Source organism: Capra hircus, chromosome 8 (genome assembly GCF_001704415.2).
Source record: "Capra hircus breed San Clemente chromosome 8, ASM170441v1, whole genome shotgun sequence".
Classification (NCBI taxonomy): Eukaryota; Metazoa; Chordata; class Mammalia; order Artiodactyla; family Bovidae; genus Capra; species Capra hircus.
Genome location: NC_030815.1, coordinates 105,754,735 through 105,781,996, shown reverse-complemented (window position 1 = coordinate 105,781,996; position 27,262 = coordinate 105,754,735). Strand labels below are relative to the sequence as shown.

General features: G+C 45.1%; 1 protein-coding gene across 2 annotated transcripts in view; it reads left to right on the top strand.

Moving 5' to 3' along the window:
* Positions 1 to 27,262, top strand: part of ASTN2 (astrotactin 2) — a 1,019,535-nt gene that overhangs the window by 593,388 nt on the left and 398,885 nt on the right. For both annotated transcript variants that reach the window (XM_018052685.1, XM_018052684.1), the window contains exon 11: positions 7,289 to 7,439. In XM_018052685.1, coding sequence (XP_017908174.1) covers positions 7,289 to 7,439 — 151 coding nt within the window. The remainder of the gene's footprint in view (positions 1 to 7,288; positions 7,440 to 27,262) is intronic.

Below are 27,262 nucleotides of genomic sequence, written 5' to 3'. Positions count from 1 at the left end.
TTCTAGGGCTGCACAGGCGGAGTAAAATGTATACATTTGAGCTCTGGAGTCAGTGCCGAAAGAACCTAGCACGGTGCTCAGGAAATGATAGTGGAGGGAGACGATGTGCGTGAGGCTGGCGATCTCTGGCAAAGCCGGGGCTCTCCCCAGTTGCCCCTGTCACCGCAGTCCACCTCCACCTCCAGGGCTAAACGCTCCATCCCTCTATGCCCTGCTAGTGGGGCAGCGCTGTGCTCCATCAGACCCCAGCCCCTGCACTCAGCATCTGGGATGAGGAGTTGGGTCCTGACTTAGGAAAATGCCAGCGTCTGCCCCGGCTCCCTCTGTCACTTGTGCCCAGATACTTCATTTTCCCAGCCTGACATGATTGCTGTTCTCAGCTCAGTAACAGCCCCTGTGTCGGGGATTTGTGTTTTAAATAATGTTCCCCGGGTGTAACTGATGTTTATGCAGAATCAACCCTGCAAAAGCGCACAGCCTCCTTATGTGTATAGCCTGAGCGGTCGCCAGGTTCCACTGGAAGGTGACAGTTTTTGCTGGTTTTTCTCGTCTCTCCCTTTGTTTCTCTCGGTCCTTCTGTCTCTGCTCTCCGTGTCTCTGTGTGTGGTCTTTCCACTCAGGCAGTGTCTTTTTCTTCCCTTTCATCCTCTTTCTTCCTGTCTATCTCCTTCTCCTACCCCTTCCCGTCTCCCCATCTTTCCCTCTTCTCTCCTCCCCTCCGCCTCTGCATCTCAGTACACATTTATTCTGCGCGCCTTGATATCGTCTCCTTTTTTCATCTGTTTCTTTCTCCTAATCTAGCTCTGCGCTTTGTCTTTCTTTACACACACCCCCTGCCTCCAGCTTCCTCTCTTAAGCTCTCTCTCCGTGGTACTCCTCTGTTCATCCGTCCAGCCAGGCACCCGTCCCCCTCTGGGTGACTGTAACTCTGTCTCTCAGCCTCTCTTCCTTCTTTCTAGCAGATTCTCTGCATGTTTGTCTCTTTCCTTGCTCTCACACTTTCTCAAATTGTCTCTCTCTATCTCCTCCCCTCACATAGCATCTTTCTTCCCCCTCAAAGGATATTAATATTTTAATACCCTTAATCTCTTTCCTATGCAATATTGCTCTTTACAGCATCGGATCTTGCTTCTATCACCAGTCACATCCACAACTGGGTATTGTTTTTGCTTTGGCTCCATCCCTTCATTCTTTCTGGAGTTATTTCTCCACTGATCTCCAGTAGCATATTGGGTACCTGATGACCTGGCGTGTTCCTCTTTTGGTATCCTATCATTTTGCCTTTTCATACTGTTCACGGGGTTCTCAAGGCAAGAATACTGAAGTGGCTTGCCATTCCCTTCTCCAGTGGACCACATTCTGTCAGACCTCTCCACCATGACTCACCTGTCTTGGGTTGCCCCACAGACATGGCTTGGTTTCATTGAGTTAGACAAGGCTGTGGTCCTAGTGTGATTAGATTGACTAGTTTTCTGTGATTATGGTTTCAGTGTGTCTGCCCTCTGATGCCCTCTTGCAACACCTACCATCTTACTTGGGTTTCTCTTACCTTGGGTGTGGGGTATCTTTTCACGGCTGCTCCAGCAAAGCACAGCCGCTGCTCCTTACCTTGGAGAAAAGCAAAGGAGAAAAGGAAAGATATAAGCATCTGAATGCAGAGTTCCAAAGAATAGCAAGAAGAGATAAGAAAGCCTTCTTCAGGGATCAATGCAAAGAAATAGAGGAAAACAACAGAATGGAAAAGACTAGAGATCTCTTCAAGAAAATTAGAGATACCAAGGGAACATTTCATGCAAAGATGGGCTCGATAAAGGACAGAAATGGTATGGACCTATCAGAAGCAAAAGATATTAAGAAGAAGTGGCAAGAATACATGGAAGAACTGTACAAAAAAGATCTTCATGACCCGGATAATCATGATGATGTGATCACTAATCTAGAGCCAGACATCTTGGAATGTGAAGTCAAGTGGACCTTAGAAAGCATCACTATGAACAAAGCTAATGGAGGTGATGGAATTCCAGTTGAGCTGTTTCAAATCCTGAAAGATGATGCTGTGAAAGTGCTACATTCAATATGCCAGCAAACTTGGAAAACCCAGCAGTGGCCACAGGACTGGAAAAGGTCAGTTTTCATTTCAATTCCAAAGAAAGGCAATGCCAAAGAATGCTCAAACTACCGCACAATTGCACTCATCTCACACACTAGTAAAGTAATGCTCAAAATTCTCCAAGCCAGGCTTCAGCAATATGTGAACGGTGAACTCCCTGATGTTCAAGCTGGTTTTAGAAAAGGCAGAGGAACCAGAGATCAAATTGCCAACATCCGCTGGATCATGGAAAAAGCAAGAGAGTTCCAGAAAAACATCTATTTCTGCTTTCTTGACTATGCCAAAGCCTTTGACTGTGTGGATCACAATAAACTGTGGGCAATTCTGAAAGAGATGGGAATACCAGACCACCTAACCTGCCTCTTGAGAAATCTGTATGCAGGTCAAGAAGCAACAGTTAGAACTGGACATGGAACAACAGACTGCTTCCAAATAGGAAAAGGAGTGCGTCAAGGGTATTTATTGTCACTCTGCTTATTTAACTTATATGCAGAGTACATCATGAGAAACGCTGGGCTGGAAGAAAAACAAGCTAGATTGCAGGGAGAAATATCAATAACCTCAGATATACAGATGACACCACCCCTATGGCAGAAAGTGAAGAGGAACTAAAAAGCCTCTTGATGAAAGTAGAAGAGGAGAGTGAAAAAGTTGGCTTAAAGCTCAACATTCAGAAAACGAAGATCATGGCATCTGGTCCCATCACTTCATGGGAAATAGATGGGGAAACGGTAGAAACAGTGTCAGACTTTATTTTTTTGGGCTCCAAAATCACTGCAGATGGTGACTGCAGCCAAGAAATTAAAAGATGCTTACTCCTTGGAAGGAAAGTTATGACCACCCTAGATAGTATATTCAAAAGCAGAGACATTACTTTGCCAACTAAGGTCCGTCTAGTCAAGGCTTTGGTTTTTCCAGTGGTCATGTATGGATGTGATAGTTGGACTGTGAAGAAGGCTGAGCACCGAAGAATTGATGCTTTTGAACTGTGGTGTTGGAGAAGACTCTTAAGAGTCCCTTGGACTGCAAGGAGATCCAACCAGTCCATTCTGAAGGAGATCTACCCTGGGATTTCTTTGGAAGGAATGATGCTAAAGCTGAAACTTCAGTACTCTGGCCACCTCATGCGAAGTGTTGACTCATTGGAAAAGACTCTGCTGCTGGGAGGGATTGGGGGCAGGAGGAGAAGGGGACGACTGAGGATGAGATGGCTAGATGGCATCTCAGACTTGATGGACATGAGTCTGAGTGAACTCCGGGAGATGGTGATGGACAGGGAGGCCTGGCGTGCTGCGATTCATGGGGTCGCAAAGAGCTGGACACGACTGAGCGACTGAACTGAACTGAATGTCTTTCCGGGATTCCCAACTCTTTCTGTGATTCAGAAGTGGGAGTCTCCCAACAGCGTGAGTTCAGGGACTGTTCATTGCCTCCCTCCATCCGCCTGCCACCTTGACCTCACTCTGTACAAAGTTAGGAAGTGATAGATAAGCTGGTGACTCTCCTCCTTGCTTTTTCTTCTTTGGCTCTCTACTGTAGCCCTGAGCATGAGGAATTTAGCGTGGGAACCCAGAGTTGGGGTTAGGCAGGGGAGTGTCTTTTTTGGACATAATCTTGATACAACCATGGTGGTTGTATCCATGCCTTTGGGTAGTTTCTTTGTTTCGTTTGCAAAACATCTGCTGAGCACAAGTTCTTACCAGGCTGTGTGTGCTGGGGGCTAAAGAGGAGTGAGTCCATATCACTGATGAGAGTTATTTGTGCTTTTGTGCTATACAGCAGGTCCTTGTTGGTTATCCATTTTAAATATAACAATGTGCAGCCTGGATTGGGGAGGAGTTTGTGGAGAGAATGAATAATATATGTGTATGCCTGAGTCCCTTTGCTGGCCACGTGAAGCTATCATAGCCTCGTTAATCAGCTGTGTCACTCAGTTGTGTTGAACTCTTTGCGACCCCATGGACTGCAGTCCATGGAATTCTCCAGGCTAGAATACTGGGGTGGGTGGGTAGCCTTTCCCTTCTCCAGGGGATCTTCCCAACCGAGAGATCGAACCCAGGTCTCCCACATTGCAGGCGGATTCTTTACCAGCTTAGCCACAAGGGAAGTCCAGCTGTACTCCAATATAAAATAAAACATTAAGAAAAATAAATAAAGAGGGATGACTAAGCCTTGGGCCTTTCACTCAAGAAGCTTACCGTCTCTTTGGGAAGCTATGGAGTTGGTGATGAAGATCAATAAAATAATAGATTTAAACAATGGACTCAAAGCGAAAAGGAATCGGTTCTGTTTGTGGGATGTAGAGAAGGTTTCACAAAGGAGGTCCGGTGAGCTCACTGGACATGAGGACTTTGCCCAGTGTCACTGCTGGAACCCTAGTCCCTAGAATGGTCCCAGTACATAGTAAGCACTCAGTAAACATGTACAATGTAAGGATGGATGGATGGATGAATGGATTCAAATGGTTTCAAGGATTCTTAGGATTCTGTGGGGAAGAAAAGTCGGAGCTGAGCATCCCAGGCAGAAGAGCGTGGTCGAGGATTCAGGAAGGTAACGGCACACCCTGCACTCAGAGCCCCTCTGCAGGGCTCACCCGCCCATCCTCTGGGATGTGGTCGAAACTCACATCTCTGTCTCTCACTGGGCATCACCTCAGCCGAAAGGAGCTGCCTCTTCCAAGGACACCGCGTCCATGTGGCAGCCGGTGATGTGGTGATGCAGAGGCCTGGGTCCCTTGCCTCCTTTCAGGGCATCTTTAAAGGGCCACTGCAGCTTCAGAGCTCCCCTCAGGACCACCTGAGGCTGCAGATCCACGTGGCCTCAACTACATGGCAGGAACAGCCTCCCCCCTGCCCATTTGCCTTGCTGGCTTCCTGTATCCCAAGAGGGCTCCTCAAAAACCCTCCTGTAAGCAGCACTCTGTTTCAGGATCTGTTTTCAGGGAACCTGGCCTCAGATTATGTGTTTAGGGAATGAGAAGGAAGCTGTGGCTATGGAATGGAGACTCTGAGGGCAAAGTGAAATGTAGCCAGACAGGTAAGCAGGAACGTGATTATGAAGGATGTTGAATGCCAATGAAACTAATTTAGATTTTCTTCTGTAAATAATGGAGACCTCTTGATCCATGGGGTATCCAGGTAGAGCTGGAATTTACCAGGTTCACTGGCAGTCAGGATGAAAGATGGAACAGAGGGGATAAGGTTGGAGTCAGGGAAGAAGCTGGGAGACTGAAACCTGGAGCTCAAGCCTGAGGAGAGGAAGGTTGGGAGAAAGGGTGAAGGGTGTGGCCCAGAGACATCACTAGGGGTGCTCACTGGCCCCCTCGCACAACACGTGCATACCCTGGCACCTCCCCTCTTTCTTAGTTCTGAATTCCATGAGATATACATCATGGAAGAATACGGTGCCTCTTTTTACTGCCTGTGGTGACCCCATAATAAAACCTCCTGCAAATAAAACCTCCTCCTAACCCTAACCCTAATGAATGCATCATAGATCAGCCAGGGCTAGGATATTCCTTATTTGGGGGCCCTTTTCTAGAAAGCAGCATCTAGAAACTTCCATTTTTTTAATCTCTTCTCACATAGAATTTTGGCAGATTCGTGGATTATGGTACCTAGTCTTATTCTATTGTGAACCTCATTTGGGAGGTTCACTCATGCATGTTGCCTAGAGTCTTCTCATCTTTACAACAGCTGATGCTTCTGGTGTTGATGGTATTTTTTGTAGGCAAGAGTCTGAAAAATACAGGTCTACGGTACTAGGGTCAGAGACTTCTGTGTCTGTGTCTTGGCTTTGCTTTTTATAGGCTGTGTAATTTGGGGTGAGTGCCACACCTCCCATAGTTTCAATTTATCTCTGCAAAGTTGGAATACTAGGAACGTGCCCATTTTAGGGAGTTGCTATGGGAATATCTGGAATCTGTAGAAACATGTATAATGCAAGTTAAGAATTGTGTAGAGGGAAGAACTTCCTCTGTGTATTCAGTTGGAGCTTGGCACAGACTTTAATTTTGCCATATTGGAGGCTGGCGGCCATCAGCAAAACACTTCACCTTTCTTTTTCTTCTTTTTTAAATTGAATTATAATTGATTTACAATATTATGTTAGTTTCAGGAGTACCACAAAGTGATTCAATTATATATATATATTTTTTCAGATTATTTTCCATTACAGATTAATACATGGTAATGATTATAGTCCCCTACACACTATAGTAGATCCTTGCCATTTATTTTATATGTCGTAGTGTGTATCTGTTAATCTTGTACTCCTAATTTATCCCTACCCCCGCTTTCCCCGTTGGTAACCATAAGTTTATTTTCCACATCTGTGAGTTTGTTTCTGTTTTGTGAATAAGTTCATTTGTTTTTTTTTTTTTTTTAGATTCCACAAGTGATATCATGTGATAATATTTGTCTTTCTCTGCTTGACTTACTTCTCTAGGCATGACAATCTCTAGGTCCATCCATGTCACTATAAAAGGCATTATTTCCTTCTTTTTATCACTGAGTGGGGTTCCGTCCTGTGTATACACTGCGACTACTCTAGTCATTTGTCTGCTGATGGAAACCTAGGTTGCTTCCATGTCTTGGCTATTGTAAATAATACCTCTCCTTTCTCAGTCACATCACAGTTCATTTATTGGTAAAATGGAAATTGCATGTCTGCTTTCGAAAATTATGAAGGTTATTGAAATAAAGAGTGAAAAGTTGCAAATATATCCCTCTTTATCAAAACGAGACTTCCCTGGTGGCTCAGACGGTAAAGCGTCTGCCTACAATGCCGGAGACCCAGATTTGATCCCTGGGTGGGGAAGATCCTCTGGAGAAGGAAATGGCAACCCACTCCAGTACTCTTGCCCAAAAAATCCCATGGGAGGAGCCTGGTAGGCCCCAGTCCATGGGGTCGCAAACAGTCGGACATGACTGAGCGACTTGACTTCACTTTACTTCACTTTATCAAAACTAAACAACCATCATATCATATGACAGTATAAACATTGCATTTATTCCTTTTTGTTTTTCTTTGCTTATTTTCTTTTTAAATAAGCATTTGTATCATTTTCTCGATTACAAATATGATGAATAGTGATCTCAAAAGTAATGTACATTAAACTTAGTTTTAACGCAGTGATACAGGTGTCTCTGAGATTTAACAGCCCCTTTTCTCTCCAAGGGAGGACGCAATGCTGTCCACATACTTCGAAACCATCAACGACCTGCTCTCCTCCTTCGGGCCCGTCCGTGACTGCTCTCGGAACAATGGGGGCTGCACTCGCAACTTCAAGTGCGTGTCTGACCGTCAGGTGGACTCCTCAGGGTGTGTGGTAAGTGCCCTTGCCCATGAGCATGGTGCTGGCCCGGGTGCCAAGGCTGCTAGTGGGAGGCCTCTTCTGTGACAGGGCAGCTGGTCAAGGTCGTAGCTCCTACCTTTGTGGCCTGCAGTATATCAGGCTGCTGTCCTTGGTTTCCTCATCTGGACAGTGAGATCCCGATCACATGTAACTCCTGTAGGTGTCGGAAGAATGAAATGAGCTATGAGAGCTTTAGTGCCCACTATTCAGTAGGTCCTTGAGAGCCCCTGGCCTCTGGCTCACCGACACCCCAGCCCTGCCCCTGCCCCACCCCACAGGTACAAAAGCTGTTAAACCACCGCAAGCTCTTACTTGGATTAAGAGTCTGAGGGCATAGTCAGTGAACAGTGAGCATCTCTCAAGGAGTTCTGTTTATAAAACTCGGGAAAACACCTCTGGATAGGATCGTGTGTAAAGGCGCTCAGAATGGGAATGAGTTGCCGCCTTTGCCCTCCGCAGTGTATTGACGCTGGGATTTAGCCTTCCAGGAAGTCCGCAGTCCATTTGGGAGTGAGGTAGGGCCTGTCCTGTCTCTGTGCAGTCGGTGGGGAACATGTCATCTGTTCGGAAGAGAAGTAGCAGGTGAGATCTAAAGTGTGAGGAAAGCTTCCTGGAGAAGGTGGTGTTGTAATTGGCTTCGTATGATGAGTCAGTGTACATTGGGAAGAGACTGGGGCTGGGGGAGGCAAAGCCGTGGAGGGGGACGGCGTCCTTGTTTGCACAGAGCTTCAGTATGAAACGTGCGGTAAAAGCACGGAAGGTATGTGAGCGTCACGGTTGGTCCCAAACTGGATGATGATCTGTTTTATAGGAATGATCAAGGGTGCTTGTTTAAAATGCACATTCCAGGTACAATGTCCACGAGAAGGTGAAATGTTACAGTAGAAGTTTTGATTCTATAGTGCGGGTTAGGTCCCCAGAGCCTGAATTTGTAACACTGTTAGACTGTGTATGTGTGAGAGGTGGGGGTGCCTTAGAAGCTCACTTGGGAAGCATCGTCCTACATGCTGAATGCCTTGGCCTGGCATTCACTGCCTTCCTGGGCTGGCCCCCCCTCCAATCTCTCCATCAGTTTACTTCCTCCTACACTAGAACCAAATGGAGCTAATTTGTTGTTGCTCCTGAATACACTTACCTGTTTAATGCCTCAGAGGCAGTGCTCAGGCCGTTCTTTCCGCTTCAGTGACTTGCTCCCCTAACAATGTAGCAAACAAGTGGACTTCTTTTGAGATCCATCTCCTTTAGGAAGCCTTTCCCCTCTCCCCAAAGGAGAAATAACCCTGCTCTTGTGAGAACCGCTTCGGGTTTTGTGTATGTTTATGGGTTATATCGGACTTCCTTGGTGGTTCAGACGGTAAAGTGTCATCTACAGTGCGGGAGACCTGGATTCCATCCCTGGGTCGGGAAGATCCGATGGAGAAGGAAAAGGCAATCCACTCCAGTACTATTGCCTGGAAAATCCCATGGACAGAGGAGCCTGGTAGGCTACAGTCCATGGGGTCGCAAGAGTTGGACATGACTGAGCGACTTCACTTTCCTTTCCTATGGGTTATATCACCTATGATAATTTATAGTCCAGACTGGCTTTTTTCACGTTTGAAAGTGAAAGTGAAAGTCCATGGACTATACAGTCCATGGAATTCTCCAGGCCAGAATACTGGAGTGGGTAGCCTTTCCCTTCTCCAGAGGATCTTCCCAACCCAGGGATTGAACCCAGGTCTCCCGCATTGCAGGCTGATTCTTTACCAGCTGAGCTATCCCAATAAGCTGAGGTAGAATCCAGGGAATCTGTTGATTCAGCTCAGCACCCCAATAGTATCCATCTCAGAAGATAAGAAGAAAGAAAGAGGACAGGAAGGGAGGAAGGGAGGAATGAGACCACGGATGAAAATTCCCACTCTGAACTAGATTCTTTGAAAGAGACCAAGGCAATACACAGTCAGCTCTTAAGGCACCTACACAACCTCTAGGGAGATAGATGAGGGCCAGGAAACCCATACAAAGAAGCTTCTAGAGGATGAGATAGTACAATAAAACTATTGCAGACTCAAAGATCAAGAGGTCTTCAGAAGCCAATGAGCAATGGAGATTCTATTGATTAGAATTTTTAGAATTATAAGTGATAAAAACTCAATATAAACTACTTTAGGCAAACGGAGGCAATGTATTGACTCACGTGGAAGTCCAGTCAATAGGACTGAGGGGCTCAGACAGTATGCCTGGGATCCCTCTCCTCTCAGCTCTGCTCTCGGGACCACGCCACTCTGCGGCCAGCCACACCTTCTCTGCAGTGAGTTCTGCAGGACGCCAGTGTCTCTTTCCTCCTGATGTTGCTGTTTAGTCACTAGGTCATGTCCAACTCCTGAGACCCCATGGACCACAGCGTACCAGGCCTGCCTTAAGCCAGCTTGAGAGTTTGGTCAAGTTCCTGTCCATTGAGTGGGTGATGCTGTCCAACCATCTCATCCGCTGCTCGGCTTTTCACTTTTCACCTTCAGTCTTTCCCAGCATCATGGCCTTTTCCAGTGAACTGGATCTTCACATCCAGTGCCCAGAGGATTGGTGCTCAGGTTCAGCATCACTCCTTCCAATGAATACTCAGGGTTCATCTCCTTTAGGAGTGACTAGTTTGATCTCCTTGCAGTCCAAGAACCTTCTCCAGTACCACAGTTCTCTTTCCTAGTCCCTCCAACTAAGGTCACAGAATTCCATCTGATTGGATCACCTTGTTTCTCATGCCCATCCCTGTACCAGTCACTGTGGCTGGAAGGACTAGACTCAGCCCAGAACCTGAGATGTGCGTCAGAGGCGTCTGCATCTAAACTCTGTGGTAGTGAGCTGAGGGAAGGCGTAGACTCTCAAGGAAAAGTAGGAAGCTAGCAACAGGAAGAGAGCGTGTGGATGCCGGGTGGGTGTGCACAAGCGGCTGTCCATATCAGAGTATTTGCAAACCAGCCCTCCATGCTGCATGTTGGAAGATTGAAGCCCGGTGAGAGAGAGAGGAGTGTTTGCCCAAGTCTTAGAGCAGATCACGAACTCCTTATTGAAATCAGATCATGAACTCCTTATTGCCAAATTCAGACTTAAATGAAGAAAGTAGGGAAAACCACTAGACTCTTCAGGTATGACCGAAATCAAATCCCTTGCGATTATACAGTGGAAGTCAGAAATAGTTTGAAGGGACTAGATCTTATAGAAAGAATGCCTGAAGAACTATGGACAGAGGTTCATGACATTGTGCAAGAGACAGGGATCAAGACCATCCCCCAAAAAAAGAAACGCAAAAAAGCAAAATGGCTGTCTGAGGAGGCCTTACAAATGGCTGTGAAAAGAAGAGAGGCAAAAAGCAAAGGAAGAAAGGAAAGATATACCCATTTGAATGCAGAGTTCCAAAGAATAGCAAGGAGAGATAAGAAAGGCTTCCTCAGCAATCAGTGCAAAGAATTAGAGGAAAACAACAGAATGGGAAAGACTAGAGATCTCTTCAAGAAAATTAGAGATACCAAGGGAACATTTTATGCAAAGATGGGCTCGACAAAGGACAGAAATGGTATGGACCTAACAGAAGCAGAAGATATTAAGAAGAAGTGGCAAGAATACATGGAAGAACTGTATAGAAAAGATCTTCACAACCCAGATAATCACTATGGTGTGATCACTCACTAGAGCCAGACATCCTGGAATGTGGAGTCAAGTGGGCCTTAGAAAGCATCACTACAAACAAAGCTAGTGGAAGTGATGGAATTCCAGTTGAGCTGTTTCAAATCCTGAAAGATGATGCTGTGAAAGTGCTGCACTCAATATGCCAGCAAATTTGGAAAACTCAGCAGTGGCCACAGGACTGGAAAAGGTCAGTTTTCATTCCAATCCCAAAGAAAGGCCATGCCAAAGAATGCTCAAACTACCACACAATTGCACACATCTCACACGCTAGTAAAGTAATGCTCAAAATTCTCCAAGCCAGGCTTCAGCAATACATGAACCGTGAACTTTCTAAAACCAGATGTTCAAGCTGGTTTTAGAAAAGGCAGAGGAACCAGAGATCAAATTGCCAACATCCATTGGATCATGGAAAAAGCAAGAGAGTTCCAGAAAAACATCTATTTCTGCTTTCTTGACTATGCCAAAGCCTTTGACTGTGTGGATCACAATAAACTATGGAAAATTCTGAAAGATGTGGAAATACCAGACCATCTGACCAGCCTCTTGAGAAACCTGTATGCAGGTCAAGAAGCAACAGTTAGAACTGGACATGGAACAACAGACTGGTTCCAAATAGGAAAAGGAGTACGTCAAGGCTGTATATTGTCACCCTGCTTATTTAACTTGCATGCAGAGTACATCGTAAATGCTGGGCTGGATGAAGCACAAACTGGAATCAAGATTGCCAGGAGAAATATCAATAACCTCAGATATACAGATGACACCACCCTTATGGCAGAAAGTGAAGAGGAACTAAAGAGCCTCTTGATGAAAGTGAAACAGGAGAGTGAAAAAGTTGGCTTAATGCTTAACATTCAGAAAATGAAGATCATGGCATCCGGTCCCATCACTTCATGGGAAATAGATGGGGAAACATGGAAACAGTTGCTGACTTTATTTTTTTTTTGTGGGGGGGGGGACTCCAAAATCACTGCAGATGGTGACTGCAGCCATGAAATTAAAAGACGCTTACTCCTTGGAAGAAAAGTTACGACCAACCTAGATAGCATATTTAAAAGCAGAGACATTACTTTGCCAACAATGGTCCATCTAGTCAAGGCTATAATTTTTTCAGTAGTCATGTATGGATGTGAGAGTTGAACTATTAAAAAAAGCTGAGTGCAGAAGAATTGATGCTTTTGAACTATGGTGTTGAAGAAGATTCTTGAGAGTCCCTTGGACTGCAAGGAAATCCAACCAATCCATCCTAAAGGATATTATGAGTCCTGGGTGTTCATTGGAAGGACTGATGTTGAAGCTGAAACTGCAATCCTTTGACCACCTGATGTGAAGAACTGAATCATTTGAAAAGACCCTGATGCTGGGAAAGATTAAAGGCAGGAGGAGAGGGGAGGACAGAGGATGAGATGGCTGGATGGCATCATCGACTCAATGGACATGGGTTTGGGTGGACTCTGGGAGTTACTAATGGACAGGGAGGCCTGGCGTGCTGCAGTACATGGTGTCACAGAGAATCAGACTCGACTGAGGAAGTGAACTAGAGCTGGTCAGTGGATAAAAAAAATTAAAAAACATGTTCTAAATGATCCATGTTGTCTCCAAAACATGGTCTGATCTCTCTGAAAGGATTAAGCTGTCTCTCCTTTTTTCATCAATTCTCTTTCCTGAAATAATTAAGCTCCTCCTTGAGGATCGATGTCCCTAAGAAATGAGATCTCATAAATGCAGAGATCTCTGTGTGTGTCTGTGTGTATCTGTATCTGCAGGCGGGAACTATCTCTTTTCCCCTCTCATTAATGCAAACTGGACAAGTAAGAGGAGACGGAGAAAGAACATCCATTCCCTGGAGCGTAAGAGAAATTTCAACAGTCTGGTGAGGTTGTCAGTGACCTTCCTCTATAGATTAAGGATCTAAGGTTAAAGCTGCAACTTCAGAGCTCAACGGAAGGAAGGCAAGCTCTTCTTCATGACTTCAGAACAGACAGGGAAATACCCACTGGTACACTGAAATTAAAAATCTCTCATTTCTCTGTAGATGCTCCATAATGCTGGGAAAGGTAAATTTTTATTGTAGCCCATCTTCTAAGAAACTTATTCTGGCAAAAACAAATAATATCTTATATTTTTAGAACACTGTAGTGTTCTCAAGGCATGTCTACATCCGATGACTCATTCATCTTCACAACAGACCTCGCGGGCCTGTTGCTCACGAGCGAGAAGCAGAGTGACTTTCCAAGGTTTTACCACAAGGTGGCAGGATGGAGACCCCAAAACTGGGTTGCTTCCCTGTGGCTGAGAAGAGATGGAGAGACCTTGGACCTTGGAGAGAAGACTGGCCTGGGTGAAGTGGGTTAAGCCCTGACTTGGTCAGTTTCAAGTTTTAGAATCTGTGTTGACCTGATTAGCTTTCAGTTGTTAAGTTTTTCAAAAGGAACAATAGCTCTTGAACTCGTAGGTTTTCTGAAAAATCAAAGAGTGTAACTGGAAATGACCTGAGATTTACAGAGGACCATTTCTGTGTGAGATGAGGAGGCCACTGTTACTGATGTATTAAGAGTCTTCTCCAGCAGCACAGTTCAAAAGCATCAATTCTTTGGTGCTCAGCCTTCTTTCTGGTCTAACTCTCACATCCGCACATGACTACTGGAAAAACCATAGCTTTGAGAATACAGACCACAGGAGCCCTGTGTATTTAATTTTCTATAATGGTCCTACAACTGGACTTTATTTATTTGCTGGTCTGCCCAATGGCAGCGGAAACTTCGTTCTAGGCAGTTTAGATGTTCTGTGTCTCACTTCTCCTGAACATCTCAGTTCAAGGCGGCTGATGCGCTTCCAAGGCATGGCCGTGAAGGGATGCTTGATGCTGGACTAACTCCATTCTAGTCCTCGCTGTCTCATCTGGCCCTTCTCCATCACTCTCCTTCCTTGCTGACCTACAGCAGGACTTCCCTGTTCCACCCAGTTTATAGGTGTATGGCCCATCCTGGTATCTGCTGGCATGTTCTCTTCATCTCCACCACTCAGCATTTGAGGTCAGTTGGTGCCAACCATCGGAGACATTCCACAGCCCACTGAGGGTGTGAGGAACGTTCAGCAGCTCTTCTGCCCAACCCCACGGACCTCAGAGTCTGAAACTGGCTGAAGCTTTCTTGATCCAGAAAGACCATGAAGGCCTTTGTAGATGGCAAATTTTATGCCAGGAAGAACATGCAACCATCCACCAGACATTGGCAAATGAGACACAGGCACCTTTGCCTTTATATCTCTCAGATCCACCTGACTGTCTACAGCCCACATCCTCTCCAACCTCTCATGTCATTAGCCTGGCAAGAACAAAGCACAGGGTCCCTTTTACAAGATCCTCTTGTTTAATACCCAACGTTCCCCTCTTGGTTGTTGTTCAATTGCTAAGTCATATCCTGTTCTTTGTGACCCCATGGATTGCAGCACACCAGGCTTCCTTGTCCTTCACTGTCTTCCAGAGTTTGCTCAAATTCATGTCCACCAGGTTGATGATTCCATCCAACCACCTCATCCTCTTTTGCCCTCTTTTCCTCCTGCCTTCAGTCTTTCCCATGGGTCTTTTCCAATGAGTCGACTCTTTGCATCAGGTGACCAAAGTATTGGAGCTTCAGCTTCAGCATCAGTTCTTCCCATGAACATTCATGATTGATTTCCTTTAGGGTTGACTGGTTTGATCTCCTTGCAATCCAAGGGACTCTCAAGAGTCTTCTCTAGCACCGAAAGCATCAAATTTTTGGCACTCAGTCTAATTTATAGTTCAACTCTCACATCCCTACACTGCTTGAACAACCATAGCTTTGACTATATGCATCTTTGTCAGCAAAATGATGTCTTTACTTTTTTAATATGCTGTCTACATTCCTCTCTTCTCCCACCTCAGATAGTCTTTATGGCTAGAAGGGAGGCCACTTCTCTAGGAGATTAGATTCTTCTGCTTATTTTATATATATATTCTAATTAGACCTTAATTTCTGAAGTACATATTAGAAAAAAATGCCTTCTCTTGCTTGGCATTCTGGTTCTGCTGTGCTCATCTTCTTCTGGGATAATGTAGACCTTAGGTGTGCAGCTGCCAAATTGGGGAGAGTCATAGGATGTTGGGGGGCTTCCCTTATAGCTCGGTAAGTAAAGATTCCACCTGCAATGCAGGAGACCCCGGTTCAATTCCAGGGTCAGGAAGATTCGCTAGAGAAGGGATAGGCTACCCACTCCAATATTCTTGGGCTTCCCTTGTGGTTCAGCTGGTAAAGAATCAGCCTGCAATGCAAGAGACCCCGGGAATATCCCCTGGAGAAGGGAAAGGCTACCCATTCCAGTATTCTGGCCTGGAGAATTCCATGGACTGTATAGTCCAAAGGGTCACGAAGAGTTGGACATGACCGAGCCACTTTCACTTTCATAGGATGTGTCGAAGGCAGAAGGATGCCTGCTTTCTACTACCTAGATCCTGTGAATATGTTATCTTATATGACAGAGGAGAATTGCATTCACTTATGAGATTAGTTGCTAATAAGCTAAATTTTGAAGAGAGAGACTGACTATGTGGGGTTATTAGGACGAGCCCAATATAATCAGTGTCCTTAAATGTGGAAGAAGAAGGCAGCAGAGAGATGGAGGGAGCATTACCGGCTGTGAAGATGTAGGAAGAGACTTGTTGCTGGTATTCAGTCGCTAAGTCATGTCCGACTCTATGGTGCCCTGGACCGCAGCATGCCAGGTTCCCCTGTCCTTCATTGTCTCCCAGAGTTTGCTCAGATGCATGTCCCTTGAGGTGGAGGAAGGGGTTAGAAGTTAAGGAAAGTCTCTGAAGTTGGATGAGGCAAGGAAATGGACTCCCCCTCACCTGCCACCTAATCTAGAAAAGGAATGTAGCCTTGTTGAGACCTTGAATTTAACCCAGTGACCTATTTTTTTTTGTACTTCTGGCCTATAGAACTGCAATTTATTATCTATAAATTTGTGTTTTATAAACTGCCAAGTCATGGTAATTATACCATCAATAGGACACTAATGCAGATGAATAATAATATGGGAAGGGAGGCTAATCCCAGAGATGATATATAAAAAATTATCCTGTTATTTTGAGTTTCAGTCATTTCCAAGGAGGTCCTCACCTCTTGACCAGGGATGGAGAAAGTAGCAATGAATGAAGCATCAGAAGAGGGAGGGAGGGAATACTGTGTTCTTCTTCCGTGTGCTAAAGAGTGGGGAAAAAAATGGTATCTGTTAGAAGTCGTCTAAATGTGGCAAACAGAATGATGTCAGCAAGAAGCAGTTTGAAAAGTAAGCTATGGTTCCATTTATTCTGTGTGGCAGCATAAACGTTGCAAAATTTTAATCAAGATAGAGGGCAAAACCAGAGAAACTGTAAGCACTTAATCATGATATCCTGTGGAGGACGTTCCCACCATCTCTGAATAGCTGCTGCCCCCTGAAGCATTTCACGCCTGCTCTTCCCTTGTGTTATCCTCCTTTTCTCAGCTCCAGAAGGGAACTTTTATTGGAGTCAACCCCAGACAATCCAGTGATCAAAATGTATCCTCCTCAGCCCCTTTATAAATGTCAGCCTATAGCTCATCTTCATTGTTACAATTTTCTGCTATTGTGTAACAATCTTAATGTGCAGCAATTTGGATGGAGCTAGAGTTTGTCATACTGAGTGAAGTAGGTCAGACAAAGAAAGACAAATATCATATGGTATCATTTATATATGGGATATTTAAAAAATGATACAAATGAACTTATTTACAAAATGGAAACAGACTCAGACTTAGAAAACAAACTTTTGGTTATCAAAGGGAAAAGGTATGTGGGAAGGCTAAATTAGGAGTTTGGGCTTAATGTATACACAACTATATATAAAAAGATAACAAAGATCTACTGTATAGCACAGGGATCTCTACTCAGACATATATATCCCAGATGGCATAGTAAAGCAAAGTTAAATATATATGTATATATACACACACTCTCTCTCTCTCTATATATATATGTATACTCACTTTGCTATACATATAACTTTGTTGTACACCTGAAAATAACACATTATAAGTAAACTGTAACATAAAATAAAACTTTTTGAAAAGAAAGTTTTATTGAATAATGGTTATTTTGAATATAATCTATAGTTCATTTTTAATGTATGGCTTTAAGAAAATCATATTTGATTGTTGGAGCATGTTGGCAATTTAAAACATTAGTTACAATAAAAAGAAAGAATGAGTTAAAAAACAGCCACTGCAACTCTGGCTTGAAATAACCAGTTTTCTTTGCTCCAGTGCTGCGGCTCAGGAAGGGGAAGCGCTCCGCTGGGTGATTCTCTCTGACCTACAGCAGGTGGCTGGAATCTGGGGCTGGAGAATGAGCGCCCAGAGGCCCTCTTCACCTCCCTGGTGCTGGGGCTGATTCATCCTGGTTCTGTTAGACCTCAGCTGGGTCTTTCTCCAGAGTGCTTGCCCATGGTGTCTCTATTTGGCTTGGACTTCTCAGGCCACAGAGGCTGGATTTGCAGTTTGTTGTTATTGTTGTTCAGTTGCTAAGTCGTGTCTGACTCTTTGTAACCCAGTAGACTGCAGCACACCAGGCGTCTCTGTCCTTCACTATCCCCCAGAAGTTGCTCAGACTCATGTCCATTGAGTCGGTGATGCTATCTGACCATCTTATCCTCTGCTACCTCCTTCTCCTTTTGCCTTCAATCTTTCCCCGCATCAGGATCTTTCCCAGTGACTTGGCTCTTTGCATCAGGTAGCCAAAAGGTTGGAGCTTCAGCATCCATCTTTCCAATGAATATTCAAGGTTGGTTTTCTTTAGGATTGACTGGTTTGATCTCCTTGCAGTCCAAGGGACTCTCAAGAGTCTTCTCCAGCACCCCAGGTTGCAAAGAAAACACCTTAAGATAAGTGCTCCGAGAGCTTATGCAGAAGCTGTGGGTCTTCTTAACACCTAACCTTAGAAGTCCCAGAGCATCATTTCTACCACAGTCTGTTGGTCAAACAGGTCATTGGTTTCAGCCCAGATTCAAGAGGCGGGAACTGGACTGCACTTGATCATGAGATGAGTAGCCAAGAACGCGTGGCCTTCTTCAGCCTACCCATTTTCCTGACCAGGAAGGGGCACCCTGGAGATCTTACAACCAAGCCAGAGCCTCTCCCCCCTATATAGACAGAAAAACAAAGGTCTAGAAAGATGTGGGAATCCCTCAAGCTCATGTAGGGAAGCAGTGATAAGAATCAAGATTTGATCACAGACCTGTTCCATGTAATTGTAGGTTCCTGCAGTCGAAGTCTTTTAGCGTCATCTTTGCCACAGTAACAATCCAAATATTGACTTTGGTGACTCTGTATCAAGTACTGTGAACGTCATAGAGAATGCAGGAAGAAGCCCCCCTTGTTTCATAATCTAGTTCAGAAGACAAGATGGGTTTCAGCAGTGTGACCTTCAACAGGGCATTTTGTATCTCTACACAAGAATATCCATGGCGGGGGTGCTGCTGAAATGAGTCCCAGGGAGAAGGGAGGCCATGTGGGAGAGAACTAACACTCATTGAGCACCTACTGTGTTCCATCTCACTTACACTCATGGCAGTTAAATGCTTATAACCACCCCGAGATGGGTATGATTATATCATTTTACAGACGAGAAAAGCTAGTACATAAGAGCAGCCATCCTCACAGTGACTGTGTGCCAGACGTGATTCTAAGTGCTTTGCTTATTTTAACCAATTTAATTCTCACAGTCATCCCATGAGCTCAGTTTTATGAGTATCTCCACTTTACACATGAGAAAAATGAAACCGTCTAGCAGGAAGAGGAGTGTGTAGAAAAGCACAGAGAAGGGTAAGGGGGGAAAGGCCATGCTAGATGTTTTCACAGAAATTTAGGACTGAAAGGGTGGCAGGGGTTTGTATATTTGCCAGACCCTGTGGAGTGATGGCATCTTTTTAAGAGGTGAGTCTAATGTCAGGAACTGCCTCTGAATTCCAGACCCATCTCAGTCTGTCACACCTCCCTGCAAATCACAGGCTACATCCCCACCTCCTCTTCTCCTTTTTTTTTTTTTTTCCACTTTGACCTAAAAAGCCATCTGGCCTCCCAGATATTTGGAAGGACGAGAGGACCCCTGATTGTCCTGAGATGCCGAGAAGCAACAACAGCAACCAAAAATGCTGCCTTTTAAAAAGCCAAGATGGGTAAAGATACACATTTTCATTGGCACAACTCAGCTGCTGCTGCTAATTCGCTTCAGTCATGTCCGACTCTCTGTGACCCCATAGATGGCAGGCCACCAGGCTCCTCCGTCTCTGGGATTCTCCAGGCAAGAACACTGGAGTGGGGTGCCGTTTCCTTCTCCAATGCATGCATGCTACGTCGCTTCAGTTGTGTCCGACTCTGTGCAACCCTATGGACAGCAGCCCACCAGGCTCTTCTGTCCACAGGATTCTCCAGGCAAGAATACTGGAGTGGGTTGCCAGTGGAAACTGGTATGTGATTCAGTTAGGGAGGGAGAGGCTGCTTCTCTCCATTCCTGGTGCCTTTCTCTTCCGATGACTTAACTGGACTGTCATTAAAGGAAACAAAACTCAAGAAGAGGGAGGAGGAAAAGTGAGGGGGATCAGAAGAGTGAGAAATCACTTGGAGCACAGCCCAGGCCCTGCTGACCAGGAGGCCAAGCCCTGAGTACCTCCTGGCCTCCTGCCTTCCTGGACGGGTGGAGCAGGGCTGAGCCTCGGTGGGGTCTGGGGCCTGGGAAGTGGGTCTTCACTCCCAGAAATGGACTCTGCATCCCTACAGGTCAGCCACAGGGGGTGTGATGGATTCATGGTACCAGCAGGATAGGTTTTCTTTTTCATTTATCTATTTTTTTAATTAAATTATAGTTGGTTTACAATATTACGTTAGTTGCAGGTATACAACATGATGGTTCAGATATGCACGTGTGTGTGTGTGTGTGTGTGTGTGTGTGTGTGTGTGTGTGTATGCGGTGAAGTATCCACCTCCAACGTGGGAGACCTGGGTTCTATACCTGGCTTGGGAAGATCCCCTGGAGAAGGGAAAGGCTACCCATTCTAGTATCCTGGCCTAGAGAATTCCAAGAGTCTGACTTTCACTTCACTTCACTTCATATGGATATATAGACACCACAGAAGCCTGTATTCTTATATATTTAAATATGTGTGTGCTCAGTCACTCAGGCATGTCTAACTCTTCTGCAACCCCATAAACTGTAACCTGCCAGGCTCCTCTGTCTGTGGGATTCCCCAGGCGAGAGTATTAGAGTGGGTTACCATTTCTTTCTCCAGGGGATCTTCCCAGCCCAAGGACGGAACCTGTGTCTCCTGTGTCTGCTCTATTGGCAGGCTGATTCTTTACCACTGTGCCACCTAGGAGGCCTATGTTCAAATTATTTTCCATTATAGATTATTATAAGATATTGAATACAGTTCCTTGCTACACATATTATTTTAGTTAAAATTTCTTATGAAGCTGAGTTATCTGGTTATTAACACTCAACTTTTGCTCTGTGATGTTGGTACAGCGATTGTTCCCACTACTTAGGGATGAAGAAGTTATGTCTTTTCCCAAGCAGGATAGTTTTGCCAAAATCCAAATTAGGAAAAACGATGCCTTACTAAAAATCTTCATAAATATACATGTTTATGTAGAGTAAAAAAAGAGGCAAAGCATCTTTTTGGAGACTCTTTCAGAGATGCTTTGTCTGGGAAATAGGATTTAAAGGGTGAAAGTTTAGGCGCTCAGTCGTGTCCAACTCTTTATGACCCCATGGACTGTGGCCTACCAGGCTCCTCCATCCATGGGATTTTCCAGGCAAGAGTACTGGAATGGGTTGCCATTTCCTTCTCCAGAAGATCTTTCCTGACCCAGGGATCGAACCTGGGTCTCCCATATTGTAGGCAGACACTCTACCGTCTGAGCCACCAGGGAAGTCCATAAAAGGGTGAAGCATCTCTTACATGATATCCTCATCAAAGCGCTTTCAAACAGGTCCACAGACAGATTTTTCTACATGCACCACCATCAGTAATACTAGTACTTATAACATTGATAAAGAAACCAGTGCTGTCAATAATAGCGTCCCTGATGGAGATACATGTAGAGAATATGTGAACACTGATTATGGGCCGGGTCCTGGGATAAGTGGTTAAAATGCATCATCATGGTGAATCCTCCCAGCTACCTGATGTGCTGAGCTTGGTTGGCGGGTGTGTATGGCTGTGAGAGGGCTGAGTGATGCTTTCGAGTTGTGATACTGAAGAAGACTCTTGAGAGTCCCTTGGACCGCAGGGAAATTGGGCTGATCAATCCTAAGGAAATCAACCCTGAATATCCGCTGGAAGGACTGATAATGAAGCTGAAACTCCAATACTTTGGCCACCTAATGTGAAGAGCCAACTCATTGGAGGGGACTTTAATGCTGGGAGAGACTGAAAGCAAAAGAGAAGAGGGCGATGGGATGAGATGACTAGATATCATCACCAACACAATGGACATGAGTTTGAGTGGCTTCCCAGATGGTGGCGGATCGGGGAGCCTGGAGTACTGAGGAGAGGCGGACACGATTTAACAACTAAACAGCAATAACAACTTTCCCATGAGAGAAGGGATTCTGAAAGCACGGCAAATGCGACTAAGTCCAGCCGTCCAGGCGAAAGCAGAGCAGAAGCTCAACCCAGGTCTATCTGAATCCAAAGCCACCTCTTGGGTCATCAGATGGCAGTTTCCGGAGGCTGAGAAGAGTTGTGGATGTGACTGGTGATAGAAGCAACATCCGATGCTGTAAAGAGCAACATTGCATAGAAACCTGGAATGTCAGGTCCATGAATCAAGGCAAATTGGAAGTGGTCAAACAAGAGATGGCAAGGGTGAACGTCGACATTCTAGGAATCAGCGAACTAAAATGGACTGGAATGGGTGAATTTAACTCAGATGACCATTATATCTACTACTGTGGGCAGGAATCCCTCAGAAGAAATGGAGTAGCCATCATGGTCAACAAAACAGTCCAAATGCAGTACTTGGATGCAATCTCAAAAACAACAGAATGATCTCTGTTTGTCTCCAAGGCAAACCATTCAATATTACAGTTATCCAAGTCTATGCTCCAACCAGTAACACTGAAGAAGCTGAAGTTGAACAGTTTTATGAAGACCTACAAGACCTTTTAGAACTAACACCCAAAAAAGATGTCCTTTTCATTCTAGGGGACTGGAATGCAAAAGTAGGAAGTCAAGAAACACCTGGGGTAACAGGCAAATTTGGCCTTGGAATGCGGAATGAAGCAGGGCAAAGACTAATAGAGTTTTGCCAAGAAAATGCACTGGTCATAGCAAACACCCTCTTCCAACAACACAAGAGAAGACTCTACACATGGACATCACCAGATGGTCAACACCGAAATCAGATTGATTATATTCTCTGCAGCCAAAGATGGAGAAGCTCTATACGGTCAACAAAAACAAGACCAAGAGCTGACTGTGGCTCAGATCATGAACTCCTTATTACCAAATTCAGACTTAAACTGAAGAAAGTAGGGAAAACCGCTAGACCATTCAGGTATGACCTAAATCAAATCCCTTATGATTATACAGTGGAAGTGAGAAATAAATTTAAAGGCCTAGATCTGATAGATAGAGTGCCTGATGAACTATGGAATGAGGTTCATGACATTATACAGGAGACAGGGATCAAGACCATCCCCAAGAAAAAGAAATGCAAAAAAGCAAAATGGCTGTCTGGGGAGGCCTTACAAATAGCTGTGAAAAGAAGAGAGGTGAAAAGCAAAGGAGAAAAGGAAAGATATAAGCATCTGAATGCAGAGTTCCAAAGAATAGCAAGAAGAGATAAGAAAGCCTTCTTCAGGGATCAATGCAAAGAAATAGAGGAAAACAACAGAATGGAAAAGACTAGAGATCTCTTCAAGAAAATTAGAGATACCAAGAGAACATTTCATGCAAAGATGGGCTCAATAAAGGACAGAAATGGTATGGACCTAACAGAAGCAGAAGATATTAAGAAGAAGTGGCAAGAATACATGGAAGAACTGTACAAAAAAGATCTTCACAACCCAGATAATTATGATGATGTGATCACTAATCTAGAGCCAGACATCTTGGAATGTGAAGTCAAGTGGACCTTAGAAAGCATCACTATGAACAAAGCTAGGGGAGGTGATGGAATTGCAGTTGAGCTGTTTCAAATCCTGAAAGATGATGCTGTGAAAGTGCCACACTCAATATGCCAGCAAATTTGGAAAACCCAGCAGTGGCCACAGGACTGGAAAAGGTCAGTTTTCATTCCAATCCCAAAGAAAGGCCATGCCAAAGAATGCTCAAACTACCACACAATTGCACTCATCTCACATGCTAGTAAAGTAATGCTCAAAATTCTCCAAGCCAGGCTTCAGCAATACATGAACTGTGAACTCCCTGATGTTCAAGCTGGTTTTAGAAAAGGCAGAGGAACCAGAGATCAAATTGCCAACATCCGCTGGATCATGGAAAAAGCAAGAGAGTTCCAGAAAAAACATCTATTTCTGCTTTATTGACTATGCCAAAGCCTTTGACTGTGTGGATCACAATAAACTGTGGGCAATTCTGAAAGAGATGGGAATACCAGACCACCTAACCTGCCTCTTGAGAAATCTGTATGCAGGTCAGGAAGCAACAGTTAGAACTGGACATGGAACAACAGATTGGTTCCAAATAGGAAAAGGAGTACATCAAGGCTGTATATTGTCACCCTGCTTATATAACTTATATGCAGAGTACATCATGAGAAACGCTGGAATGGAAGAAACACAAGCTGGAATCAAGATTGCTGGGAGAAATATCAATAACCTCAGATATGCAGATAACACCACCCTTATGGCAGAAAGTGAAGAGGGACTAAAAAGCCTCTTGATGAAAGTAGAAGAGGAGAGTGAAAATGTTGGCTTAAAGCTCAACATTCAGAAAACGAAGATTATGGCATCTGGTCCCATCACTTCATGGGAAGTAGATGGGGAAACAGTAGAAACAGTGTCAGACTTTATTTTTTTGGGCTCCAAAATCACTGTAGATGGTGATTGCAGCCATGAAATTAAAAGACGCTTACTCCTTGGAAGAAAAGTTATGACCAACCTAGACAGCATATTAAAAGCAGAGACGTTACTTTGTCGACTAAGGTCCGTCTAGTCAAGGCTATGGTTTTCCCAGTGGTCGTGTATGGATGTGAGAGTTGGACTGTGAAGAAGGCTGAGCACCGAAGAATTGATGCTTTTGAACTGTGGTGTTGGAGAAGACTCTTGAGAGTCCCTTGGACTGCAAGGAGATCCAACTAGTCCATTCTGAAGGAGATCAACCCTGGGATTTCTTTGGAAGGAATGATGCTAAAGCTGAAGCTCCATTACTTTGGCCACCTCATGCGAAGTGTTGACTCATTGGAAAAGACTCTGCTGCTGGGAGGGATTGGGGGCAGGAGGAGAAGGGGACGACAGAGGATGAGATGGCTGGATGGCATCTCGGACTCTATGGACGTGAGTCTGAGTGAACTCTGGGAGATGGTGATGGACAGGGAGGCCTGGTGTGTTGCGATTCATGGGGTTGCAAAGAGTCGGACACAACTGAGCGACTGAACTGAACTGAACTGAGGAGAATTCCCCAGGGATCAAGCAAGTGTCCCCATGTCAGGGAGCATACCAGCAGGGGGGCACTTCCTTCTCCTCATCCCCCTTCAGTGCCTCAGGTTCTCTTCCTCATCTGTATCTGGGAGGTCTGGAGGAAGAGAAAGGGAATGAGTATTGGAAGGCAGGGGGTGAGGGGTGGGGGTCAGAGAAGGAGATTTCCAAAGAGGAAAATTGGGACTCTGCCTCTTGGCTCAATGACTGCACATAAGGCTCAAACTTTGGATGGGGCAGGGTGGGGTCAGGGGAGTGGGGGTGAAAGGAGGGGCATCCCCTCAGCTGTGAGCTGGGCTTCTGCATCTTCCTTTTGTGAATTTCAGGTAAAGCTCCCCACCTCCATTCTCTTAATAGGTATGTGGGTGAACAGGATGCAGGAGGGGCTTTTCACGATTATAATGTGTGGCATTCTCATAAAGCCTATGCACCCTTTTATGACATTAAACATTTTATTTCTCCCATGGCATTTGAAGCCATCTCTGTTTTTTCCCCTTATTTTATTTGCTTGCGATCTAGATTTGCTAGGTCTGATGGTATTTCTGGTAAGCTGGTTTTATTGTGTAGAAGTCATTATCTGTTAAAGTCAGGGGACAGCCCTTGCCCTTCCAAAGTGATGGGTTTTACCCTTTGTTTCCTGGAAGGATGGTGTTGGGGGAAAGGAGCTCTAAACTGGAGACAGGGAATAGCAGCTGAAATTCTCATTCCTCCACCTGTTAAGTTCAAGTGTGGAATAAAGCCTTTCAGGGCAGATGCTGGTCATCTGTGTGGACTTCATGCCGGAACCAGAGAGGGAGTTTGCGACCAGCCTGGAGAGGGGCCAGAATTGCTAAAGGCCTTTTCAGTTCCTGAGATCTCAAGATATATGTTCCCAGAGGGCAGTGATTCTAAGGTTGGAAGGTTCTGAGGGCGGGGAAGGGCGGTGTGGAGTGGAGGGCAGGGCTTAACTCATTGGCTGATGGGGAAAACAAATACACAGGGAAGGGGCTCTTCATCCCTTTCCTTCCCGTTTGCAAGTGTCTCTGGACACATGGTTGGCATTTCAATTTCATGAACACGAACACCTTTTCACCTTAGGAAGAGACCACATGAGAGAATGCATTTATTTCCTCCTACAGTCGCCTCTTCCTTCAGGAGGTCACAGTTTCTGGCATCAGAAAAACTCACTGTCATTCACTAGCCAGCCGACCTTGGGACGGATTACTTAAGGCCTCGGAGTCTTGGATTCCTGTTGAGTAAAATGGGGCTAATAATAGCTGGCAAAGCTGGTATTAGGACTGACTGAGATAATGCATACACAGTGGGCCATCTCCAGGCCCTATGCAGGCAGGAAGCGTCGTTGCTATTATTATTATTATCTGATATTTCGTGAAGAGATGACGAGGATGGTGGTAGTGGTAATGATGAGAGCTCCAGGTACCTGAGTGTTCGCTGTGTTCTGCAGCCTCTGACGTGGTCTCTTTATTGTCCCTTTTACATGTAGGTAGAAAAACTGAGGCAAGGAGAACTTAAATAATTCACTCACGTCCACAGAGCTCTGAAATTCTAGAGCAGAGGATTTTGAACAAGCATCTCCAATCCAGAACCCTCATCCTTAACCAGGGCGAATTCTTCATAAACATCATTTGTAGCGGCTGCCTGATTTCTATGAAAGGGAATGTTGCATCACGTTCCTTTGTCTTATTGTTGGATGTTTTGAGTGTTCCCCCTTTATTACAAACAACATACTCTGAGCGTTTTTGGGTAGATGGCTCCTTCTGTGTTTCATTTCTTCAGAACACATTTCCCAAAGTCGGTAGTAGAGTGAAAGTCGCTCAGTCGTGTCCTACTCTTTATGACCCCATGGACTATAGAGTCCATGAAATTCTCTAGGCCAGGATACTGGAGTGAGTAGCCTTTCCCTTCTCCAGGGGATCTTCCCAACCCAGGGACTGAACCCAGGTCTCACCACTGCAGGCGGATCCTTTACCGGCTGAGCCACAGGGAAGCTCAAAGTCTGTAGGGACAGTTTCAGATTGCATTCTTGCTCCATGATTTGGGTGGAGGGGTGGGATGGATTAAAATGAAAAGGAGCAACTGTCTCTGGTTTTCTAAACCCGCCCTGTTTTAGGTGGGTTTCTAAACCCACCCCCAACTCAAGGGTGTTGGATCCAAAGTGTCCTTGAAGAAGGGAGCGATAGAATAAAAGTAATACTTGAGGGGGTAGAGCCTGTGCATAAGTATGTGCAGAAAAGAGGCTCAAAGCAGAGGGACGGTGCAGAGACAGGTGGGTAAGTGGGCAGTGGGGCTGTCGTCTCGTGGAGGACATGAGGGAGTCAAACACAGCGGCTGCAGACTCCCCAGTGGCCGTGCCGAGTGCTTGTGAGGAAGGGATCCACAGCTGTGGGAATGCTGATAATCGGACAGTTTTTTCCTTAGCTCTGAAATGGAAACCT